The sequence below is a fragment of the Ictidomys tridecemlineatus genome, chromosome 9 (assembly GCF_052094955.1).
Source record: "Ictidomys tridecemlineatus isolate mIctTri1 chromosome 9, mIctTri1.hap1, whole genome shotgun sequence".
Taxonomy (NCBI): domain Eukaryota; kingdom Metazoa; phylum Chordata; class Mammalia; order Rodentia; family Sciuridae; genus Ictidomys; species Ictidomys tridecemlineatus.
Window position 1 is genome coordinate 142,280,165 of NC_135485.1, and position 22,624 is coordinate 142,302,788.

General features: G+C 37.2%; 2 protein-coding genes across 13 annotated transcripts in view; one reads left to right on the forward strand and one right to left on the reverse strand.

Moving 5' to 3' along the window:
- Abhd18 (abhydrolase domain containing 18) overlaps positions 1 to 21,050 on the reverse strand; it is a 40,018-nt gene extending 18,968 nt beyond the window's left edge. For 2 of the 6 annotated variants that reach the window (XM_078020712.1, XM_078020710.1), the window contains exons 1-5: positions 20,797 to 21,050; positions 15,782 to 15,889; positions 14,531 to 14,615; positions 11,827 to 11,927; positions 78 to 156 (exon numbers count right to left, since the gene is read on the reverse strand). In XM_078020712.1, the coding sequence (XP_077876838.1) occupies positions 78 to 156; positions 11,827 to 11,927; positions 14,531 to 14,615; positions 15,782 to 15,873 (357 nt within the window). In that variant the 5' untranslated portion in view covers positions 15,874 to 15,889; positions 20,797 to 21,050. Of the gene's footprint in view, positions 1 to 77; positions 157 to 11,826; positions 11,928 to 14,058; positions 14,103 to 14,530; positions 14,616 to 15,781; positions 15,890 to 20,796 lie in introns of those variants that run through there. The other 4 variants (XM_078020711.1, XM_078020709.1, XM_078020713.1 and 1 more) reach the window with 4 other exon arrangements.
- Mfsd8 (major facilitator superfamily domain containing 8) overlaps positions 1 to 22,624 on the forward strand; it is an 88,980-nt gene that overhangs the window by 34,678 nt on the left and 31,678 nt on the right. For 2 of the 7 annotated variants that reach the window (XM_005335500.5, XM_040293311.2), the window contains exon 1: positions 21,100 to 21,285. The exons of 3 other annotated variants lie outside the window; for them this stretch is intronic. In XM_005335500.5, coding sequence (XP_005335557.1) covers positions 21,221 to 21,285 — 65 coding nt within the window. In that variant the 5' untranslated portion in view covers positions 21,100 to 21,220. Of the gene's footprint in view, positions 1 to 21,098; positions 21,286 to 21,393; positions 21,662 to 22,624 lie in introns of those variants that run through there. 2 more of the 7 variants (XM_040293310.2, XM_021733386.3) reach the window with 2 other exon arrangements.

Below are 22,624 nucleotides of genomic sequence, written 5' to 3' on the forward strand. Positions count from 1 at the left end.
GAACCCAGCGGCCCCTCTGCTAAGGAGACTATGTCAACAAAGTATCTAGGGATTAAAATGTCACAGAGAGGTCTTACATGATCTCCGGTTCCAGCAAGATGAATGCACACTGGTCTGTATTTGCTGTTCCACTCCTTAGGCACAATAAATTGGAACCTATTTAAAAAGAAAAAAAGAAATTCTCTTCAAGAGGTTTTCAGTTCTTAAAATATTTGTCAGTAAATTATTTGGCAGAAAAAGTCATTTAGAACTTGACATTCAATTTGTAATTGACTAACCAGTATGTTTAAAAGCTACAAAACAATTGTAAGTTTACTTTGTTAGGATATTAAAATATTCAATACAATATAAACAAAATTTATTGTAATTATTCTTTACCTAGGTCAATACCACAACTTTATAATACAGAATTAAATTTTGTGCAAACATCAACATATGATGATCTTAAAATACAATGATTAGACAGGTATAGTGACACATTCCTAAAATTCCAGTGATTTGAGACTCTGAGGCAGAGGATTGAAAGTTCCAGGCCAGTCTTGGCAACTCAGCAAGTCCCTAATCGATACCTCGTGATAACTGTCTCAGTATTCAAAATAAAAACTAAAAGGGCTGGGATGTGGCTTAAGGGTAAAGTGCCCCTGGGTTTGATCTTCAATATTGGGGGTGGAATAGGGGATAAAGTCTTTAGGTATAGTTCTGCTTGGCTGTGCTGTTGATGTATCAATAAAATAGTTTTTGTTGTTGTTATATTCTATTATTTTTTTTTTGTTTCGTTTTTGTTTTATTTTTTTTTACCTTGTAGTACATCATAGGATCTTGTTTATTAAAATTTTGATACTGGGAGGTGAAGCCAATCCAGAAAAAACAAACATAGTTTTCTGTTTGTCTTTCTCTTATTTAGTGTTTTTTTTCCCCCCTATATGCCATCTCTTTTATCTTACTGTGGTAAGATATATACATAAGAAATTTATCATTTTAATTATATAAGTCAGTGGCATGAAGTACATTTGCATTGTTGTGCCATCATCACTATAATTCATCTTCAGGAATTTTTCATCTTTCCAAACTGATTTACTTTTCTTTTTAAGATCATCATGGGCCAGGCACGTTGGCACGCGTGACTGTAATCCGAGCTACTCAGGAGGCTGAAGTAGGAAGGTCCCAAGTCTGAGGTCATTCTCAGCAACTTAATGAGACTCTGCTCAAAATAGAGACAATCTAGAAAAGGGCTGGGGATGTAGCTCAGAGGCAGAATGCTTCTGGGCTGTTATTATACTAAAATATTGTACTATAAAAGCTCAAGGTCTAACTTGAGGTGGCTGCGTTATCAAGCATCAGAAAACCCCAATTCTGAGCTTCTTTATTTAAAAAGAGGGAACATTAATAGTTTTCTATTGTGAATAAACTGTTGAGCAGAACATGGATACACTTAAGGCTGGTTCAATGATGATTTTGTGCCAACAGTTACTTTTGAATCTCATAATCATAACTCTGCTTCACAGTGCATACTCAGCACTATCCTATTTTCTTATATTTAAAAAAAATTTGGGGTGGAAATGAAAACATTTAAGAATTTCTTCAGTAGAAGGCCATGGTGGTGCATTCCTAGAATCCCAGAACTTGGGGAGGCTAAGGCAAGAGGACTGTGGGTAAGACTAACCTGGGCAGGTTATAGGGATCATATCTCAAAATTAAAAAACAAGTACTGTGGATGTAGCCCAGTGATAGAGCACTTGCCTATCACGCATGTGCAAGGGCCTGGGTTTGATCCCCATTACCTCACACACAATTTTTTTTTTTTTTTCCAGTAGAAAGCAGGGCATCTCTGTTACTATTTGCATGTACTTTCCTTTTGTCTTATGGCAAAGTCTGTAGTGATTTCATTACTGGAGAACAGCTTGAAATTAATAGGAATCTTTTGTTATAGTACTAACTGACCACTGATCTTACAAAGGATCATTATCAGTCTGTCTGCTCAGACTGTTTGAGCCAGATACAGGCCAAATTTGGGCAATGAGATCTGCTCTTTTGGTAATGCAGAAATTGGGATGGATTGCAGTTAGATTCCATTGAGCATATGGATATGGAGACTGTATGGGCAGTGGTAGCTGTTTTTTCAGCTATATGAGAAATGAGAAGGGCATACAGACATGGCACATAAAGCGGAAATGCGAATATAAAATAGGAAAGGTAAAGTAAGAAAACCCTTTCCTTGGATTATTCTCCTCACCCCCACTGGGGAATAAGCCAGAGGTGCTCTATTACTGGGCTACATTCCCAACCCTTTTAACATTTTCTTTTTTTTTTTAAAGTTTATATTTTTAATATTTATTTATTTGTTTTTAGTTGTAGGTAGACACGATACCTTTATTTTTACTTTTTTTTAAAAAATATGATGCTGAGGATAGAACTCAATGCCTCACACAATCAAGTGCTCCACCTCTGAGCCACATCCCCAGCCCTTAACATTTTCTTTTGAGACAGGGTCTTGCTAGGTTGCCCAGGCTGGCCTCCAACTTGCAATCCTCCTGTCTCAGCCTTCAGAGTAGCTGGGATTTTCAGTTGTGTGCCACAGCGCCTAGCCTGGACATGTACAATATTTAATAAGATAAACAGCTGAACATATATTTACTGAATAAGCCTATATACTAAAGTGAGTTTAAAGGCTTTCATTCTAAGAACTAGAGGAGCAGCCCAGAAGAGACACAGGAGATAGGTATGGTAGAGGCAGAAGCTATTTGTTTCGTATGGCTACAAGAGACTCTAAAAACTGAGATTGGGGAATGGATAGCGAGGCAGAAATCAGGGTGACTAAATAAAAGACTTATTTACATATGGCATGGTGTTACCTGCAACTTGAAACTAGAGGACTGTCCTCTAAGAAAACTCAAGTCTCTTAGGGAAAGCCCAGGCTCCTAGAATGGACATTTGTGTTCCCAGATAAATCTTCCTTACTCAAGATACTGCAGGGAGATACCTCTTCTGCCTCTTTTCAACCTATAGAGAGTAAAAGTAAAGTCTTCCAGGTGACATACATTTCTTAGGTACTACAAACCTCAGGTCAACACCACTATTCAAATACAGTGATGTACTTTATGAATGCATAACTGAATTTTCTTCTTTTCTGTAGACATCAATATACATGATAGTCCTAAAATAATGTGGGTAGCTGGTGCAGTGATGCACACCTGGATTCCTGCTACACAGTAGGCTGAGACAGGAGGTTTGCAATTTTGGGGCCAGTCTGGGCAATTGAACTAGACTCTCTTTCAAAAAAAAAAAAAATAAGGGCAGCTAAAGATGTGGTTCAGAGGTGGAGCCCTCCTGGATCTAGTCCTGATACCGGCTAAAACAAAACACAAAATCCTTGAAACTTTACATTTTGGGGAAACCCAAGCCAAATATCTATATTAAGCAATTCAATTCTCCACTCATAAGTATTAATGAACAACTAAGGGTCTCACATTTAAAGAAAAAGGGTGGGGGTGGAGATGGACAAATAAAACAACTGACAGTTGAATTCATAACAGAAATAATCAGAAAAAAAGAAAAAAATTAACATTCTATTACGGTAATAGTTGTACCACTGGGTAAAGTCACTAAAAATTACTGAATTGTACACTTGAAATGGGTGGATTTCATTAGTAAAATATGCCTCAATAAAACTGTTTAGCCAGACATGGTGGGTGGCACATGCATGTAATCCCAGCAGCTCAGGAGGCTGAGGCAGGAGGATCACATGTTCAAAGCCAGCCTCAGCAACTTAGTGAAGCCCTAAGCAACTTAGTGAGACCTGTCTCTAAATAAAAATTTAAAAAGGGCTGGGATATGACTCAGTAGTAAAGTACTCCCAGGATTAATCCCTGCTACAAAAAATAATTTTTTGTTGTTTTAATTGTTTAAAAATTTAAATACTCATGACAATTCTAATTTGTATCCTTTTGCAGAAAACTTCCAAATCCATAAATAATATTAAGTTTCTAAGAGGAAAAAACAAAAATGAAAGTTGGAGAATTAAAAAGGTCTTTTTTTAAAAAATTTATTTATATTTTAGTTTTATTTTTTGGCAGACACAACATCTTTGTTTGTATGTGGTGCTGAGGATCGAACCCGGGCCACACGCATGCCAGGCGAGCGCGCTACCACTTGAGCCACATCCCCAGCCCCTAAAAAGGTCTTATGAGAACATGACAGAAAGCTTTCTATTTGCTTCTGTCTTGTTCTTTGTTCCTTTTAAAATTTGTTCCCACCCTCCTTTGGATTAATTGAGTAAGTTTTAATTCTATTTTATCTCCTCCTATTAGCTATTCTGTCTTTTCTCTTTTGGTAGATGCTCTAGAGTTTATAATATGCATTTTAACTTAACAGAATCTGTATTAATCAAATTAGTTTTAACAATGACCAAATACTAAATGTGAGGGCTAAAAGAAAAGGATCAAAAAACCCTTCTAAGGTGAATAACAAAAATTAAAAGAAAAAATTAAGAATAAAATCAAAAGATAGAGAGAATTAAATGGAGCAGGGTGGCACACGCCTGCCTGTAATTCCAACTATTCAGGTGGCTGAGGCAGGAGCATCACAAATTCTAGATCAGCATCAGCAATTTAGCAAGGTTCTGTTCTCGAAATTTTAAAATTTAAAAAAGGGTTGAGGATGTAGCTCAGTGGTAAGACCACTTTCCTAGTATGATTGAGCCCTGGATTACATTTTTAATACCATAAAAGAGTAATTACTCAGTGGATTCCAAAAAAAGAATACTGTAAAAATAGTACGCTTGAAAAACTGACTATATAAATATTAGACTGATATAAATATTAGAGCAAAGATAATTATTAATTATTTTTTAAATAAAAGGAACCATCTCATCTCTTTCTGCCTCCTCTCAGTTTTTGTTAGTTCTATTATCCCTTCAAGTCCCAGAGATTGGTGATGTCGTTACAACCATTCTATAGATGCATTTTGCCATTACATTTCCCATACTTCATAATATTCTAAATACTATTGTTTTTTTTTTAACATTTGATTCAATCTAAAAACAAAACATATTAAAGCTTTTCATAATATAAAACCCACAATAACATTTACAGAATCCTTATTGAGCCAAATACATTTTTAAGTGAAATGATTCAGTAGACACCATTGTTTTTCTTTCTACACAGATGATGAAACAAAGACACAGAAAAGTTAAGTATATTTGCAAGGTCTTATATCCAGAATAGTGGAGCAGGAATTCGAACCTATGAAGTCCAACTCCCAAGTCTAAGCTCTGAAACACTAAGCTGTAGAGCCTCTTGTGGTTACAGAATAGAAGGCAAATTCTATAATCTTCTAAAATATAAAAGGAACAAAAATGTATAGAGGAAGAAGAGAGGCAGAGAGAGTGTAGGAGCACTAATTTTCTTATTCTAAGTGATAAGAAAGAAAAAATTCTGTCAAAATGAATGATCAGTGGCTGGGGTTGTAGCTCAGTGGTAGAGTGCTTGCCTAGTGTGGGTGAAGCACTGGGTTCCATCCTTGGCACCACATAAAGTTCGAGGTCAGCTTCGGTAAATTGGTGAGGCTCTACACAACTAAGCAAGCCCCTACCTCCAAATAAAAAAATAAAATATTAAAAAAGGGTGGGGATGTGGCTCAGTGATTGAGTGTCCCTATGTTCAAAACCCAATACCAGAAAGAAAAAAAAAAAAAGAATTAAAGAAAAAAAAATTATAAGTTTAAGAAGTGGGCTAAATACCTCATCAACCAAAACAGATATGAATTGGTACTCTAAAGCATTTGTCTTGGATATAAGACCTGTATGGTAGAGAAACTACCATACATTTTCAGAATTATAGAGAGAACACCAGAAAAAGTGTAAGTTTTAGTTTTAGGTTCTGATTACCTCCAGAGATTTTTACCATTATAAAACATCATTCATCATCAATTCTGGTAATATTTTGTCAAGACTTATGTTTAATTCTAGTATGGAATATCTCTTTCCATCCCTTAACTTTCAACCTAAAAAATGCATTTCTTGCACACAGTATGTTTGGAACTTGTTTTCTGTTCGTCCACACTACCTTTTATTTGGTTCATTTTTTTTTTTTTCTTTGTGGGTACTGGGGATTAAACTCAGGGGCACTCGACCACTGAGCCACATCCCCAGCTTTATTTTGCATTTTATGTAGAGTCAGGATCTCTCTGAATTGCTTAGCACCTCGCTTTTGCTGAGACTGGCTTTGAACTTGCGATTCCCCAGCCATTATTTTTTAAATAAAAGGAAACCCTCTTATTTCCTTTTCTCCCTGCTCAATTTTTGTTAGTTCTATTAAATGTAATTAAAGATAAGACTGGATTTATATCTATCATCTTTTTTTGATACCAGGAATTGAACCCCTGGGCGCTTAACCACTTAGCCACATCCCAGTCCAATTTTTATTTTTATTTTTTGAGATAGGGTCTACACTAAGTTTCTTATTGCCAAAGTTGGTGAAGCTGGCTTTGAAGTTTCTATCCTCTTGCCTCAGCCTCCTGAGCTGCTGAGATTACAGGCATGTGTCACTGTGCCCAGCAGTCCTTATCATTTTTTATTTCGAGGCAGGTTCTTGCTCTTCCCAGTACCTGGGAGTACAGATGTGTACCATCATGCCTCACTTGTAAAAATTATTTCTGATTTCTGACAATGAAAATTGAAATTCTATAAAACACAAATGAATGCAGTTTAACGTTTAACCAGATGATCATATTTGCCTTTTTAAAGAATTCAATTTTTGATAGAATTTGAATTCTAGATTATTTACATTTGCTCAATTAATGCTGTGCTTAAAAATATTATAGTTCATTTAGAACTTTGACATAAGTACATTTCTAATATGGGATATCCATAATACACATAACAGTTCATAAATTATTTCACATTACATAGTTAAATCCATATTCTAAGGTGTGTGTATGTGTGTGTGTATACATATATATACATACATACACCACACATATATATATTATATATACCCACTATATATAATTATAACCAAACTATAACTATATATATTTTCTCACTACAGTTGGATCCTAGGAGCAGTTTTAATCCATTTAGTAAAGAAAAGGAATATTTGATTTCCCTCCCTTTATTTTCCTGATGCATCTTTCCCTCTGCCTCAGTAAAAGCAGAAACTCAGAGGAAAAGAAAATCATGAATAATGAGTCAATTGACAAGATGAAAGGATTTCTCCTTGTGGATACACATAAGTTTATCATAACAGTATTAATATTTTCCTACATATATGGCAAAAAAATTAGCTAGGCAAAGAGATGTATACTAGGATGTTCAGTGTTAAGGCATCTGAACAGAAAAAAATTGAAATTTCATAGTCACCATAGGGAACTAGAAAATCATGGTAGAAGCCACCATGTGGAATACCAAGCACTATCAATGTGATAATAGCCAGATTCGGTGGCACACACCTGTAATCCCAACTACTTGGCAGGGTGAAGCAGGAAGGTTGCCAAGTTTGAGGCCAGCCTATGCACCTTAGAGGAAATTGTCTCAAAATAAAATTAAAAATCCAAAAAAAGTACAGGGGATATAGTCCAGTGGTGAAGCACTGGTCTAGATACATAAGGCCCCGGGTTCAATCTCCAATACTACAAAAAAATTTTAAAAAGACTAGAAGAATGTAAATAAAAGAGCAGTGATCTTCCTTGTTGGAATTATCAGTAACTTTTTTTTCTTCTTTGTATTTTGTAAAATGATAATACAATGAGCTAAGTTACTTATCAAAAAATTAAAGAGAGAAAGGAAAAATAGATGTCAATATGTATTGCTTGGTAATTTTTCAGAATAAACTGTGGTGAAAAATACGCCACTAGAGAGATAAAAGTTACTTGTTTTCCTATTCTTGTCACCGTTGGAAAGAATCCTTAACTCTCCATAAATTTTGAGATTATTTCTAACACTGAGTTAAAGGACATGATTCCCCCCCCCCCTTTTTTTTTTTTCAGTATTGGGGATCAAATCCAGGTCTCATGAATGCTCAGCAGGTGGCTGAACTGCACCACAGAAACCCCCCTTTCTTTATCCTAAAATCTATGTAATTTTCCAGATAAGGTGGAGAATCTATAAGAGGACCCAGATCCAGAATGAACTCATGGTATACAGAAACCTAAAATTTCTTTTCCTTTTATATTCTTTAAGTTTATAGGCTAAAGAGCTGCACATTTATTTAATGCTTTTTATACTTCCTGAACATAATTTTCATTCTTTTTATTTTTATTCTTTTAAACAACCGTATGAGACAAGTACTATTCCTACTTTATAAAACCTGGTTTAGACATTAAGCAATTGACCAAAGGTCATTACATCAATAATTAGTGGAACCAGAGTTCAACCCCATATCTGTTTAATTCCAAAGTTCTGATTCTTTCTACTACTTGACATTTGCATTTTATTTTGAAGTTATTTAAAGAAAAAAATACATTTATAATAATACCTTAGACTTAATGGAATAGCTGACTACAAGAGTTAAAAATTGCCCTGCTGCTAGTTCATACTTTATAGGTTCATTTATTAGGTTCTGATTTACTGGAATGAACTGGAATTCCACTGCACTCACATGAAAATTTAGGTAGGTCTCCAATACAGAATAATCTCTTCTCAAATGATTTTCACACACATCTATTTGTATGACTATGATTGCAAACAAACATTTAAAGAAAAAAAACACTTCCCAGAAATAAGAAATGGGTTATTATCAATAATGCAGCAGGAAAAGTAAAATATCTTGCTGCTTTATAACAGTATTTGGTAAATCATAAAATGGAAAATCAAGGAGAGACCTAGTTTCAACTTAATTAGAATTTAAACAATTTAAAAACTTGATGAAAGTTCCTACAAAGCAAATTAAAGGTTTAAAGAAGGTCCAAAAAAGATGAGTTTCAACTATTATTTGACTAACAACCTAAAAATCTTACAATATCCATTTACATTCACAAACTGGTATGCTAATTACAAACTATCCTGAGGAGTTTTATTTAATAAAATCATGTACTTTGTCTAGTCTGTTACTACAAGCTCTTTCACTTCCTCAATTGAATGCCTTTTTCTTCCTATTAAAGGAAGTACTTGTACATTGTAGAAATTTAAAACTGATTTTTTTCTTCTTCCACTAGTGCATTATTATTTATTTTTTATACCTTTATTTTATTTATTTATTTTTATGTGTGCTGAGGATTGAACCCAGGGCCTTCCACATGCTAGGTGAGCGCTCTACCTTTGAGCCACAACCCCAGCCCCCAGTTTATTTATTTTTGATTGGTGCTTTATAGATAAACAGAAGGTAGAATTCACAGTGGTATATTTATACATGAAGAGCATGATTTTGTTAAATTCATTCCACATTTTCTCTTTCCCATCCTCCCTCCCTCTTAATCTCCTCCTACTCTACAGATCTTTCCTCTATCTTTATGATATCCTATCCCCACCCCTTCTTTCCCGTATTTGGCTCTAGCTTCCACGTGTGAGAGAAAACATTTCAACCTTGATTTTTTGAGTTTGGCTTATTTCACTTACCATTATGTTCTCTAGTTCCATTCATTTGCCAGCAAATGCCATAATATCATTCTTATTTATGGCCGAGTAAAACTCCATTATGAATTCAGACCACAATTTCTTAATCCATTTATCTAATGATAGACATCCGGGAAGGGTAAATAATTTGACTATTGTGAACTGTGCTGCTATAAACATTGAAGTGGATGAATTGCTATAGGATGCTGATTGTAGTTCTTTTGAATAAATATTGAGGCATGGGATAGCTGAGTCACTTGGTAGTTCCATTCCTAGTTAACTGTTCATTTTGGTGGTACTGGGGTTTGAACCTAAGCCCTTGCAGTCCCACCAACAATGTATAAATGTACCTTTCCCCCCACATCCTTGTATTTAGTATAATTTGTATTCTTGATAACTGCCACTGGAGTGAGAGGAATTCTTAGTGTAGTTTTGATTTGTATTTCTCTAATTGCTGGAGATGTTGAACATGTCTTATACCTTTTTTGGCCATATGTTCTTGCTTCTTTTGACAAATGTCTGTGTAGTTCTTTTGCCCATTTATTGAGCTATTTTTTGATGTTAAGCTTTTTGAGTTCTTTATATATTCTGGGTTTTAATTCCCTGTCAGAGAAAGATTTTCTCTCTGTAGGCTCTTTTTAGGCATAAAGAAGTCTGATAGTGGAATTATTTGGATCTTCTAGCTATAGGATTGTTTGCTGTGCTGATTTTTTAATTTGTTGCCATCCCACTTACTGATTCTTGGTTTTATTTTGCACAGCCTGAGAGATAGGAATCTAGATTCATTTGTCTACATATGGATACCCAGTTTTGCCAGCATCATTTGTTAAGAAGTCTGTCTTTTCTGTAACATATACTTTTGGCACTATTGTCACGCATCAGACGACTAAGTATATAGGTTTGTCCCTGTGTCTTCTATTCTACTGGTCTTCATGCCTATATTGATGCCAACATCATGCTGCTTTTGTTACTTTTGTTACTCTGTAGTATAATTTGAGGTCAGGTATTGTGATGCCTCCTGCATTGTTCTTGCTCAGGACTACTTTGGCTATTCCAGCTCTCTTATTATTCCAAATGAATTTTAGTACTCTTTTTTTCTAGTTCTGTGAAGAATGTTATTGGCATTTCAATGGGGATTACATTGAATCTGTATAGTGCTTTTGGTAATATGGCCATTGTGACAATATTAAAATTTTGCCTATTGAAAAACATGGGATATCCTTCCATCTCTAAGGTCTTCAATGTCTATTTTCAGTGTTCTTCAGTGTTGTATAATTCCCAAAGGAATTTTTTTTTTTTTAAATTGAGAATGGTTTTTGGATTTCTTTCTTAGAATCCAGTAGTAACTGGAATATAGAAAAGCTATTGATTTATGAATGCTGATCTTGTATCTTGTTACTTTGCTGAATTCATTTATCAGCTCTGGAAGTCTCTTAGTGGAAATATTTGGATCTTTTAGATATAGGATCATGGCAGCAGCAAACAAAAATAATTTGAGGACTGGGGATATATAGCTCAGTTGCTAGAGTACTTGCCTTGCATGCATAAGGCCTTGGGATCAATCCTTAGCATCACACACACAAATAATAATAATTATTTGGTTTCTTCTTTTCCTATTTGTATCCCTTTAATTTCCTTCTATTGCCGGATTGCTCTAGCTAGAGTTTCAAAAATTATTTTGAATAGGGAAGGTTGTATTGGATATCCTTGTCTTGTTCCTGACTTTTCTCCATTATGATGCTGACTTTGGGTTTGTCATATGTAGGCTTTATAATATTGAGTAAAATACCCTCTATCCCTAATTTCCCCAGGTAAAACTATAATTTTTTTTAAATCCAAAATCTCCCTCCCAGAGATAATCAGAGTTGGCACATTAGTATATTTCCTTTGAAAACTTCTCTGTGTGACAGAGAATATACATGCTTGTATGTTCACAAACATGGAATTATATAATCATTTGTAGTAACTTCTTAAACTTTAATATATTGTGACCATATTTCCATTTCAGTTACAGTATCCATGATATGGATAATTATTTCCCTATTATTGAACATTTAGGGAAAGAACCATTTTTTGCAACTATAAATAATGCTTTAATTAATATCCTTGTACATAATACTATAAGTTCTTGTAAGAATTAAAATATCTTTTAAATTCAGCCATTTAATGGTTTAGATCTGCCTTATTACTAAGTAATATTATGAAATATAATGGTGTTGATATAATTTTAATGAACATGAATAACTTACTAATTTTATTTCCTGAACAAAAATTCTTACCGTGCAATAACAGATTCAATTGGCATGATATCAGGCACATAGTGGGCCATGGGGGAAACAAAGTGTCCATCTAGGATCTTACAGTCTGACTGCTCCTCAATCTAAAAGAAAAGAAATCAAAGATGTATTCCAGTAGACTAAGATATCTATCTTATTCTATCATGGATGTTTTTCTAATACAAAATTTTATTAAATTAAAAATTATTTTCAGTGCTTACTCTATTTACTTTTAGCTCCACTGTACTTTCTGAACCTAGCTTCTACCTACACACACTATTTTCTTCTAGATCCTTTACTATAGTCTAGTCTGGAAAATAAATAATAAATCACATTTAATGACAGGCAATAACTCAACGTAAAATAATAGTCAAGAAAATTTAACAGCATTCAACAATCCAAGAAGAATCATAAGAATAATTTTTGAGTTGGATGCAGCAGCCTGTAATCCCAGCTACTCAGGAGGCTGAGGCAGGAGAATCAAAAGTTCAAGGCCAGCCTTGAAAACTTAGCAAGACTCTGTCTCAAAATTAAAAAATAAAAATAAAAAAGGGCTGGGATCTAGTTCAGTAGTATAGTGCCTCTGGGTTCAATCCCCAGTATGGCAAAAAACAAAACAAGTCAGATGTGGTGGTTCATGCCTATAATCCCAGCAATTAAGAAGGCTGAGGCAGGGCTGGGGATGTGGCTCAACAGGTAGCTCGCTCGCCTGGTATGTGTGCGACCCGGGTTCGATCCTCAGCACCACATACCAACAAAGATGTTGTGTCCGCCGAGAACTGAAAAATAAATATTAAAAATTCTCTCTCTCTAAAAAAAAAAAAAAAGAAGGCTGAGGCAGAAGAACTGCAAGTTCAAGGCCAGCCTCAGAATTTCACTTTCTATCTCAAAATAAGCAGGCTGGGGATGTGGCTCAGTGGTTAAGCACCTCTAGGTTAAACCCCCAGTATGGAGGGAGTGAAAGAAGCCAAACACAAAAAATATGATTCTACTTATAAGAAAGGTCCTAACTAGGGCTGGAGTTGTGGCTCAGTGGTAGAGTGCAAGCTCCGAATGTGTGAGGCACTGGGTTCAATTATCAGCACTGCATATAAATAAATGATTAAAACAAAGGTCCATCCTCAACTCAAAAAACATTAAAAAAAAAAAAAAAAAAGGTCCTAACTAGTAGAATTCATAGTAACTGCCAGCAGGTAGGGGAAAGGGGGAATGGGAAATGACAACTAATGATTACACATTGGGAAGATGTTCTGCAATTAGTGAATAAAGAATGATGGTTGTACATCTTGCTAATAAATTTTAAAACACTCAATTGTACACTTTGAATTACATTTTTTTTTTAATATTTATTTTTTAGTTTTCAGCGGACACAACATCTTTTGTTTGTATGTGGTGCTGAGGATCGAACCCCAGGCCGCACGCATGCCAGGCGAGCGTGCTACCTCTTGAGCCACATCCCCTGAATTACATTTTATTTTTGAAAAACCACAGGGGGATCTGTAAGAATATATCCGAAATCTTAACAGTAAGATTTCCCTTCTCCTCTGGGAAGGGAAATAGAAGTAGACGGTCGAAAGCAGAAATTAAAGGAGTTTTTTGATTTTTACTTGGTATTCTTTAGTTTGTTTAAAGGCTATAATGTATTTTTCCAATAGGGGAAAAAAAGTAAAAAATAGAGATATTTAACAAAATTTAAGTCAGGAAGCAATGTTTTAAATCCATAAACTATGAAGGAACAGTTATGATATCAAGAAGATATTTGCAACACAAAAATTTTGTTTTTAGCAGTGGAAATCTTTTTTCCCCTCTGGTGCTGGGGACTGAACTTGGTGGTACTTTACCGCTGAGCTTTTGTAATTTATTTTGAGACAGGGTCTCACTACTTGCTGAGGTTGGCCTCAAACTTGTGATTTTCTTGCTTCAGCCTCTTGTGTCACTGAGATTAGTCATGGGCCATCACACTGACCATGGGAAACTTTTTAAAAAAGGAAGAGTTCTAAAGATATCCAATACAGCAGTGGAGTGAGGGATGGGAAGTTCAGTATCCCTTTTCCAACATCATCTCAGGTATCCAATATATAAATCTAGAAATATTTTACAGAAAAACAAGTAGTTGCTTAAAAAACTAAATGATTTCAAAAACATTTTATCTAATTTTACAGTATTTTCTAAACAATTAATAATAACTCTTCATGTTGTGATTCTCCAACTAGATTACTCCACTTTAATACTTACTAGTCTTCTTTAATGTTGAATAATTTACCTTAATCCTCTTGAGCCTAAGGATACAAAATGAGACTCTGAAAGATTCAGCCTAAATACTTTTTTGTACTTAGGCAAGTATCAAATATATGTTTCCAAATATATATGAATAGAGTTATTAAACACATCTGGTTAGGGGCTGGGACTGTAGCTCAGTGGTAGAGCGCCTGCCTCACATCTGTGAGGCACTGGGTTTGATCCTCAGCATCACAGAAAAATAAATAAATAAAGCTATTGTGTCCATCCACAACTAAAAAATAATAATAATAAAACAAACAAAAAAAATGCCCTACATCTGGTTAGGGTACAAATAGCATTCTGAATGGAAGTCCACTGCATTCATTATTAGGGTTTATTGTTATTATAGTCTAACATTCCATCTATTCTCCACATACATTTATGCTAAATCAGAACTTGTATAAATGTATTGTTTTCATTTGAATACCTTATCAATGTATACTGGATAATCACTCGAAACCAGATTCTGGCATCTTTCTCGATTTCCAATCATTTTTCTGAATTCAAAGAGTCTATTATAGAAAAGGAAACAAAAAGGAAAAAAAATTAGCAAATCCAATTCATTCTATTTTATTTTATTTTTGGTACCAGGGATGGGACTCAGAGACTCACTGAAACACCTTCCCAGCCCTTTTTTATGTTTTACTAGAGACAGGGTCTTGTTAGGTTGCTTAGGGCCTCACTAACTTGCTGAGTCTGGGTTTGAACTCCTGATACTCCTGTCTCAGCTTTGGGTCTCTCAGAGTTGCTGGGATAACTGGCATGCACCACTCATAAGCCATTTTGAAATTTTTTAGAAATGTGCAGAAAATAATGAACACATAAAGATTAAAAATGAAGCCCTTGCAGTGTTGCACTCCTGTAATCCAAGCAGCTGGGGAGGGTGAGACAGGAGGATTGTGAGTTCAAAGCCAGCCTCAGCAAAAGTAAGGCACTAAGGAAGTTAGCAAGACCCTGTCTGTAAATATAAAATAAGTTTGGGGATGTGGCTCAGTAGTCAAGTATCCCTGAGTTCAATACCTGGTACCCAAAACAAAAAGAAAAAGAAAAACAAAACAAAACAAAATGAAAGGCACCAAGTCTGAAAATTAATTAATTCCAGATTTGCCCATGAGCTACAGTGAATCCCCAGTTTTACAGCCATGGGTAGACTCAAGTTACTCAAGAAAAGTCAATCCCTAGGAAATACATAGAACTCGAATTGCCTAATGAATTACTGAAGTTAGAAATCTAGCTTGTAGCTGGATGCAGTGATGATGCATGAATATAAAGAAGCTGAGGCAGGAGGATTGTAAGATCAAGGCTTGCTTGGGTGAGTTAGCCAGATTCTGTCTCAAAAAAAAAAAAAAAAAAAAATGCTGGGGTTGTAGCTCATTGATTTGAGTACTTATGTAGCAAGCACCAGATCCTGGGTTAAATAATCAATACTGCAAAAATAAGAATAAAAATAATATAAACATTTAGTTTGTGTTTCTGACAGCTCTTTAAAATCTGAATTATTTAAAAAATAGCCTTTTATAAGCTAAAACTTCAATTAAGAAATATATAATTAAATGTTTAATTTCTTGGACAGTTCATTTTTGAGCGTAAAGGATTTTAAAATTGAAGTAAAAATGTAAATGTTACTAAAGCAACAAACTTAAAATAAGTATTCAAGGAGGAAAAAAAAACAGATTACCTTTTGAGATCTTCTGGTCTTCCCCATCCTCTGATAAAAAGTTTTGTGAGGAGAAGCCTCCGGTATAGAACATCTAACTTGCTCACCCCCATTAGTAGCAAACAGCATCTAGGAGAAAAATTTAAAATGACTTTAAATTTAAAAAAAAATGCAAATAGCAGGTCAATTTTCTAACTACTTCTTTGATGAGGTGAAATTCAAAATTTAGAGTAAATCCTTGAATTTATTCCTTTGAAAGAAGGCATGAGATTTGGAAAAAAATGAGAACAGAAGTGGAGAAAATGAAAAGCTGCAACCTTCATAAAGCTGCATTCTGCTAGGGCAAGAGCTCCCTATCCTCTGCTCATTGACTGACAGGTACCTGATATTTATTGGATATAAATAGTAGCAGATAATACTTACATAGTATTATATTATCAGCCAGGTACTATTTTAAAAACTACAACACATACACTTTCTCTTTTAAACCTCCCAAAGATTGGGTTACAGGGAGGAGGAAACAAATGTCACAGTCAGTAGAAAATAGCCATAATCTAACTCCTACACAAAGCTCAAGATCTAAGTACCACACTATAACTACTCCTCTTGTATAACACAATGAAGGACAAGTACTAATCTGTGCTACTACCTGCCTACCATTTACCTGTCTCTTTTCAATTATTTCTAAAGATTATTTTATACTCACCTCCATCTGAAAGGTGTGGTTTTAATTTGTGTGTATAACCTGATTTAGGTTCAGAATTTATTCTACTTAGATAAATGGAAAATGGAAATTTACATTTCAATCAGTGAACTTTATTAAGTACTTATCATTTTGTATGTTTTTTTGTGAACATCACTGCTGTCTGCATACACACACACGCACATATATATGCATATAAGCACACACATATATATATTTAATTTTTAACAAACTTCAAGTTAATGTTTTTTGTCTGCCCAGGTGTGCAATCTACCCCACTGTCAACTGGGCTGGCAATTGGTTGTTTTTAGGACTGGACCAGCAAACCAAATCATTCATACCATCTCACAAATGTTTACTTGATGATGTACTTATCAGGCAAATCCAAAGTATAGCTAGAGTACAGTATTATTTTAACACTATTATTCACTCTCTAGTTTCATGTTATTCAATTACTCTTGATAAAAATTTGGTGTTGACATAATGTTAGAAAAAAAACCAGCACTGCATATACAGCTTTGTTTATATTGTTCATATCTATGGCATAATACACATAAACTGGTATTCCGGTTACTAGATTCCTATAAGTTATCCTCAATTCACCAGAGCTAAATCATCGTGGATGGCTTAATAAAAATTTAAGTTTCTGAACTATTAAGAAAGTATTGCTTACTTTTTCCTTTCAACAAATATTTTCTTCTTAAGTGCTTAAGAAATAATGCCGGTCATTATTTTAGGCCCTGTGTTACAAGGATGATCAAAGCACTTTCCTGCTCTCATGGATCTTTTTTTTTTTTAATATTTATTTTCTAGTTATAGGTGGACACAATATCTTTATTTTATTTTATGTGGTGCTGAGGCTAGAACCCAGTGCCTCACGCATGCCAGGTAAGCACTCCACTGAGCCACAATTCCAGCCTAGATGTTTTATTTTAGTGAAAAGAAAATGATTTAAAAAAATCGTTTTTACCCAGGTGTGGTTCTTGGGTTTGGAATTATATAAATCTTAAATTCTATTTCAGCCCCCAAAATATAAAATGCCAGGCTTTTCTGACCCTCTAATTATGCAGGTCTTTTTAGGCAGGGCTGGCTGTACTCAGGGTATCCAGTATCACCATGAGCAGATAATAACCCAAGCTCAGAGTAAAGATAACTCCAATTTACCAGAAGGAGGCACCATCTGGAACCACGCCAGACACTAAAAGCCCTGACACTAGCTGGACTAACACCAATGAGTTTCGGCAGAAACAGAACCCACTATTTTCAAGTTATTTATCAAGCCAAACTGACACAACTGCCATCTATGTTTTTAAATAGCCATTGTGAAAAGGAAAAACAAAGTGAAACAAAAATAGAAGTTCTAGTACTGTGCCAAGGAATGAAATTCCTTTCCTAGAAATGAGCTTTATTGCTAAGGTAGCACTCCTGGTCTATCATGCCATCTAGTACTCTTATCTCCTGTCACTTTCATACCTAAGTATTTAAACAGCCCTAATTTCTGCAGGACTTTTATCCTCATGTTGTTTATGTGTTACATACGTACCTCAAAGGCATAAATACTTTAAAAACCAACACCATGCACAAAAAATTTATTCCCACCCTCCAAAAAGACACCTAATTTTTAATTTTGTAATTTCACTTTTAAATCACCTTTTTTCTATACAAGATTAAGTAGCTAAGAAGGGCTTTAGATACCTTAGATATCCAATGTTAAAAATCTACTACAGGGGCCCAGGGATATAGCTCAGTTGGTAGAATGCTTGCTTTGCATGCACAGGATCCTGGGTTCACTCCCCAGCACCACCACCAAAAACTCCCCCTCTTCCAACCCAAAAAATCTACTACCATTGTGTAACATGTTTAATCATTTTTAACCTTACACTGGAGAAAATTAGGAAAATAGAAGGTTTGTTTAGGAGGTGGGTGGCTATCTATTTTGAAGGGTCATCTAAGGAAATATACTAAGTGGATTATTTCATAACCTCATGTGAAACTTTGAGGAAATAATCTAATCTCCTTTTTCCAAAGGGCTAAAAGTTTTTTTTAACTGTATACTTAGCCAAGGTGAGGTGGGACATGCTTGTAATTCCAGATACTCCTATAATCCCAACTTCTTGAGTGGTTGAGGCAGGAGCATCACAAGTTTAAGGCCAGCCTGGGCTATTTAGTGAGACCCACTGTTTTCAAGTTAGGTATCAGGGCAAACTGAAACAACTGGCATCTATGTTTTTAAATAGCCATTGTGGAAGGGAAAAACAAAATGAAACAAAAACAGAAGTTCTAGTACTGTGCCAAGGATTGAAATGCCTTTTTTAGAACTGAGCTTTATTGCTAAGGTGGCACTCCCGGTCTATCATATCATCTAGTACTCTTATCTCCTGTCACTTTCATACCTAAGTATTTAAACACAGCCCTAATTTTTTAAATGGCTGGGGATGTAGCTCGGTGGTGGCACCCTGAGTTCAATCTCCAGTACCAGGAAGAAAAAGAATGCTGTGTGTTCCTAAAAGATACTTAGAGCTTATTTAGATTTTGCCAGTCCTGCAAGTACTCATTGCATGTGTTTTTGTGGTCTGAAGTCATCTCTTGGACACAGCAATGGAAAGGAGCAGAATACCTGGGTCAATCCACTAGCTGTGTGACCTTGAGTAAGTCACTTAAGTGATACTTGGCCTAATGTATAATAGCAAATTATTTTATTAACATAAAAATTGAATATGTTTTGACATTTTAAAAGACATGAGAAAAGATACTTCTTGTTCTTTTCACAGGAAGCATGATAGTGAGGAGTACAGGCTTTATAGTCAGAAAGGCTGTTTTTTTCTCATTTAAACTGTTGGTTACTAGCTGTGTGACCCTAGGCAAATTAACTTAATCTCCCTACCTTCAATTTTTGTCTATTTGAGAAAATTCCCACTTTAGCAGGTTATGTATGTGCGGGTGTAGGAATGAAGTAAGGTAATTCAACAAGCATTCCTTCAGCTTACATACCTGTAGCAAACTTTCTGATAAGTGCAATACTGGCAAAAAGTTCCTTTGTCCACTACATATGTGCCATACACTGCCCTAGCCTCCAGGGATTAAAAAAGGCAATGATGGGGCTGGGGCTGTGGCTCAGTGGTAGCTTGCTTGCCTAGCATGTGTGAGGCACTGGGTTCAATTCTCAGCACAAATAAACACATAAATGAATAAAGGTCCATCAATAATTAATAATTTTTTTAAAGAAAGGCAATGATGGATGACAGTGAAAAAACATGGCTAGAAAATGCTTAACTTCCTACCTATGAATTTTGTTGGAACTAATTACAGCTATTATAAATGAATTTGCAAGACCGAACCAAACAAGTACCAACTAATCAGGTCTAGATTCAGATGATTCTGAATAGAAGACACTTCAAGTTTAGCTATTCACCAGTGGAATGTACCCAGAAGTTCCCAAATGAGGCAAAGCTCAGAAATGATGGCAATGCCACACATAACATGTGGAATCTGACACAGAGTGTGAGCTTATAAACATTAGTTGAGGGGCTGGGGGGTAGCTCTGTGGTCACAGCGCTTGTTCAGCATGTGTGAAATACTGGGTTGTATCCTCAGCAACGCACAAAAATGAATGAATAACATAAAGGTATTGTGTCCATCTACAACCAAAATAATTTTTTAAAAAATTAAGTGAAATGGACCGAGTGAGCTCCACTTCCACATTGAGCGACTGCGGGAAAGTCTCTTCTCTGGACCTTTAGTGCTCCATACAATAGAAAATTTGTTTGCTTTTCCCATCTCATAGGCTAGTTGTGATCAAATGAAATCACTAGTTCTAATAAAATGTTAATTTACGGGACAAACAAGGGCTACTGCAACCAATTAGCCTACAGGCCTAGTTGTAGGAATAAGATGTTAATACGTAAAGACCGGGAAGGAAATAGCATCTAGATGTAGTGAGAACACCCGTATTTCCTAAAAATGCCATCTTCTTGGTGATAAGGAGCCTTTCGTTGCTCAGCACTTTCCCAAACCCCAGCGACCCGAGCGGAGCGGGCCCTGCTGAGTGGCACCTCGAAAGGCCCCTAGTCCGCGGGACTTCCGCGGGACCGCGGCGAGACGCCCCCTTCGGCCTCGGCCCTCGCCAGCCCTGGGCAAGGCGCCTTCCCAGCAGGGCAGCTGGGGACGAGGGGTCCGCACCTCGGCCTCCCTCCTCGCCGCCGTCGCCGCGCGCCCGCCCCGGCCGGGTCTCGCCCGCCGCGCCCCAGCTTCGCGCAGCGCCTGGCGTCCCTGCGGCTCCGCACGTAGGCGGCGCGCCGAGAGGCGCGGGACTCGGCCTCGGCCGACTACTTACTGGCCGCCGGGCGAAGCCCACGGTTCGCTGGCCGAGCGTCCTGGCGCCGCCGCCGCTCCCGGGACTCCTTTGCCAGCCCCACAGCCCCACCGACCGAAGGCTCTCCAGGAATAGTGGCGGTGGCACCCGCAGGCGGCGCGGGGAGGGAGGAGCTCGAGCCAGGCTGGGCGGTGCCTGGACCCACGCCCGCTCTCCCCGGCTCTACCCCTCGAGGCGGGGAAGCTGGCGAGTGCAGACGCGGGCAGGAGGCCGACGACGCGAAGCCCCACCCCTTCTCCCCGCCTCCGAGCGCTGGCGCCCCGCCTACTTCCGGCACCAGGAGCGCACGCGCATTGGCAAGGTTGTTTGGCCAGCTCCGGGTTTGAACCCGGGGGGTCAGGTGTCGCGGGAGCTGGCCGCGCGCCTCGGTGTGGGGGCCGTAACTATGGCGAGCCCGGGCGAGGATTCTGAACGGGAGCCGCTCTTAGGGGACTACCCATCCGGAAGCAGGTGAGCTGGGAGGACCTCTCACCCTCCCGCTGTGGAGGCCCGCTGTTACCTCCCGGGGCCGCGCCCTCGCTGACTGGGGAGCCGGCTCGGCCGGAGCCCGGGGAAGGGCGTCAGACCGCGGCGCGGCCAGCCTGGGGTTCGGGTTTACGACCTAGCACGAAACCCAGAAAGAAGGCGCTGCAGAAAACATGCGTTTATTTGAGAATAGTGGGGAGTGGCCGTCCGGGGTCGGCAGGCTAGGGCGCCCCTAGGCGCACCCGGGAGGGGCGGGGAGGGAGAGCCCGTGCCGACCGAGAGCAGACGAGGGTTAGAGGTCACCGCAGCTGGTTGCAGGAGTTGGCGTTTGTTCCTGGGCGAGACTCTCTCCCACTGCTAGGTAAGTGTCCTTGTGCGGGTGACATCTAGACTACCGGGGGCTCCAGGAGGCTCTCGACAACCCTATGTCAGGCACTCGTGCCTGAGAGCTTTTTCTTGTCTACTCGACTCCTCTTTTGTTCGAGTTTGATACAGAATGTATGAGAAACCCGAGCTGCCTCTCTGACTTTTAACTGCAGTAAAGTTGCAATGGCCAAATCGCAGCGCTGTGATGGCCAGTTAGAACTGATCACTTTCACATTTCACAAAATGATGGTTTTAATCCACACTTGAAGATACTGGTCTTAGTATTGACTCATTTAATAGTCTGATAACTTCTTGATACTTTCTTAGCAAATATGTGGGCTCCCCTTTTGTCCTACGCCAAATGTACGGATGAAAACCCATGTTTACATATTTAAGGGATAACGGGCTAGTATTTTTTAAAAATTATTTATATTTATTTGTATGGGGTGTTGAGAATCGAATCCAGTGCCTCACGAATGCTAGGCATACGCTCTACCACTGAACCACAACCCGTGTGTTAGTATTTTGATTCTTATAATTCTTGCTATTCAGAAGTGTTTATACTTTCTGTCAAATTGCAGAGTTAAGTATGTATTTTTGCCTTTAGGAAAACAGAATTAAATAGTATTATTTAAATAATAAAACAGTATTGTTTCATTCAAAACATAATTATTTTGTTAAGTAAATTAATAAATATACAGACTTAAGCTGTCTAAATTTTGATTTTTGCTCATTTAATTCTTCTTCAGCACCAAATATTTTAATCTCTTTTATTGAAACCCTCCAGTTCTCTATTTACTAAACAGAGCATATGAAATGCAGTTTTATCTTACTTGATTTTATCTTGAGATCATTAAAATGAATATCAGCATTGAAATATGTTTTAATACAATGATGTCCTGTAGGTCTGTGAAGGCATTTGGGTTTCAATAAACTGCTTACTAATTTATTCCATACT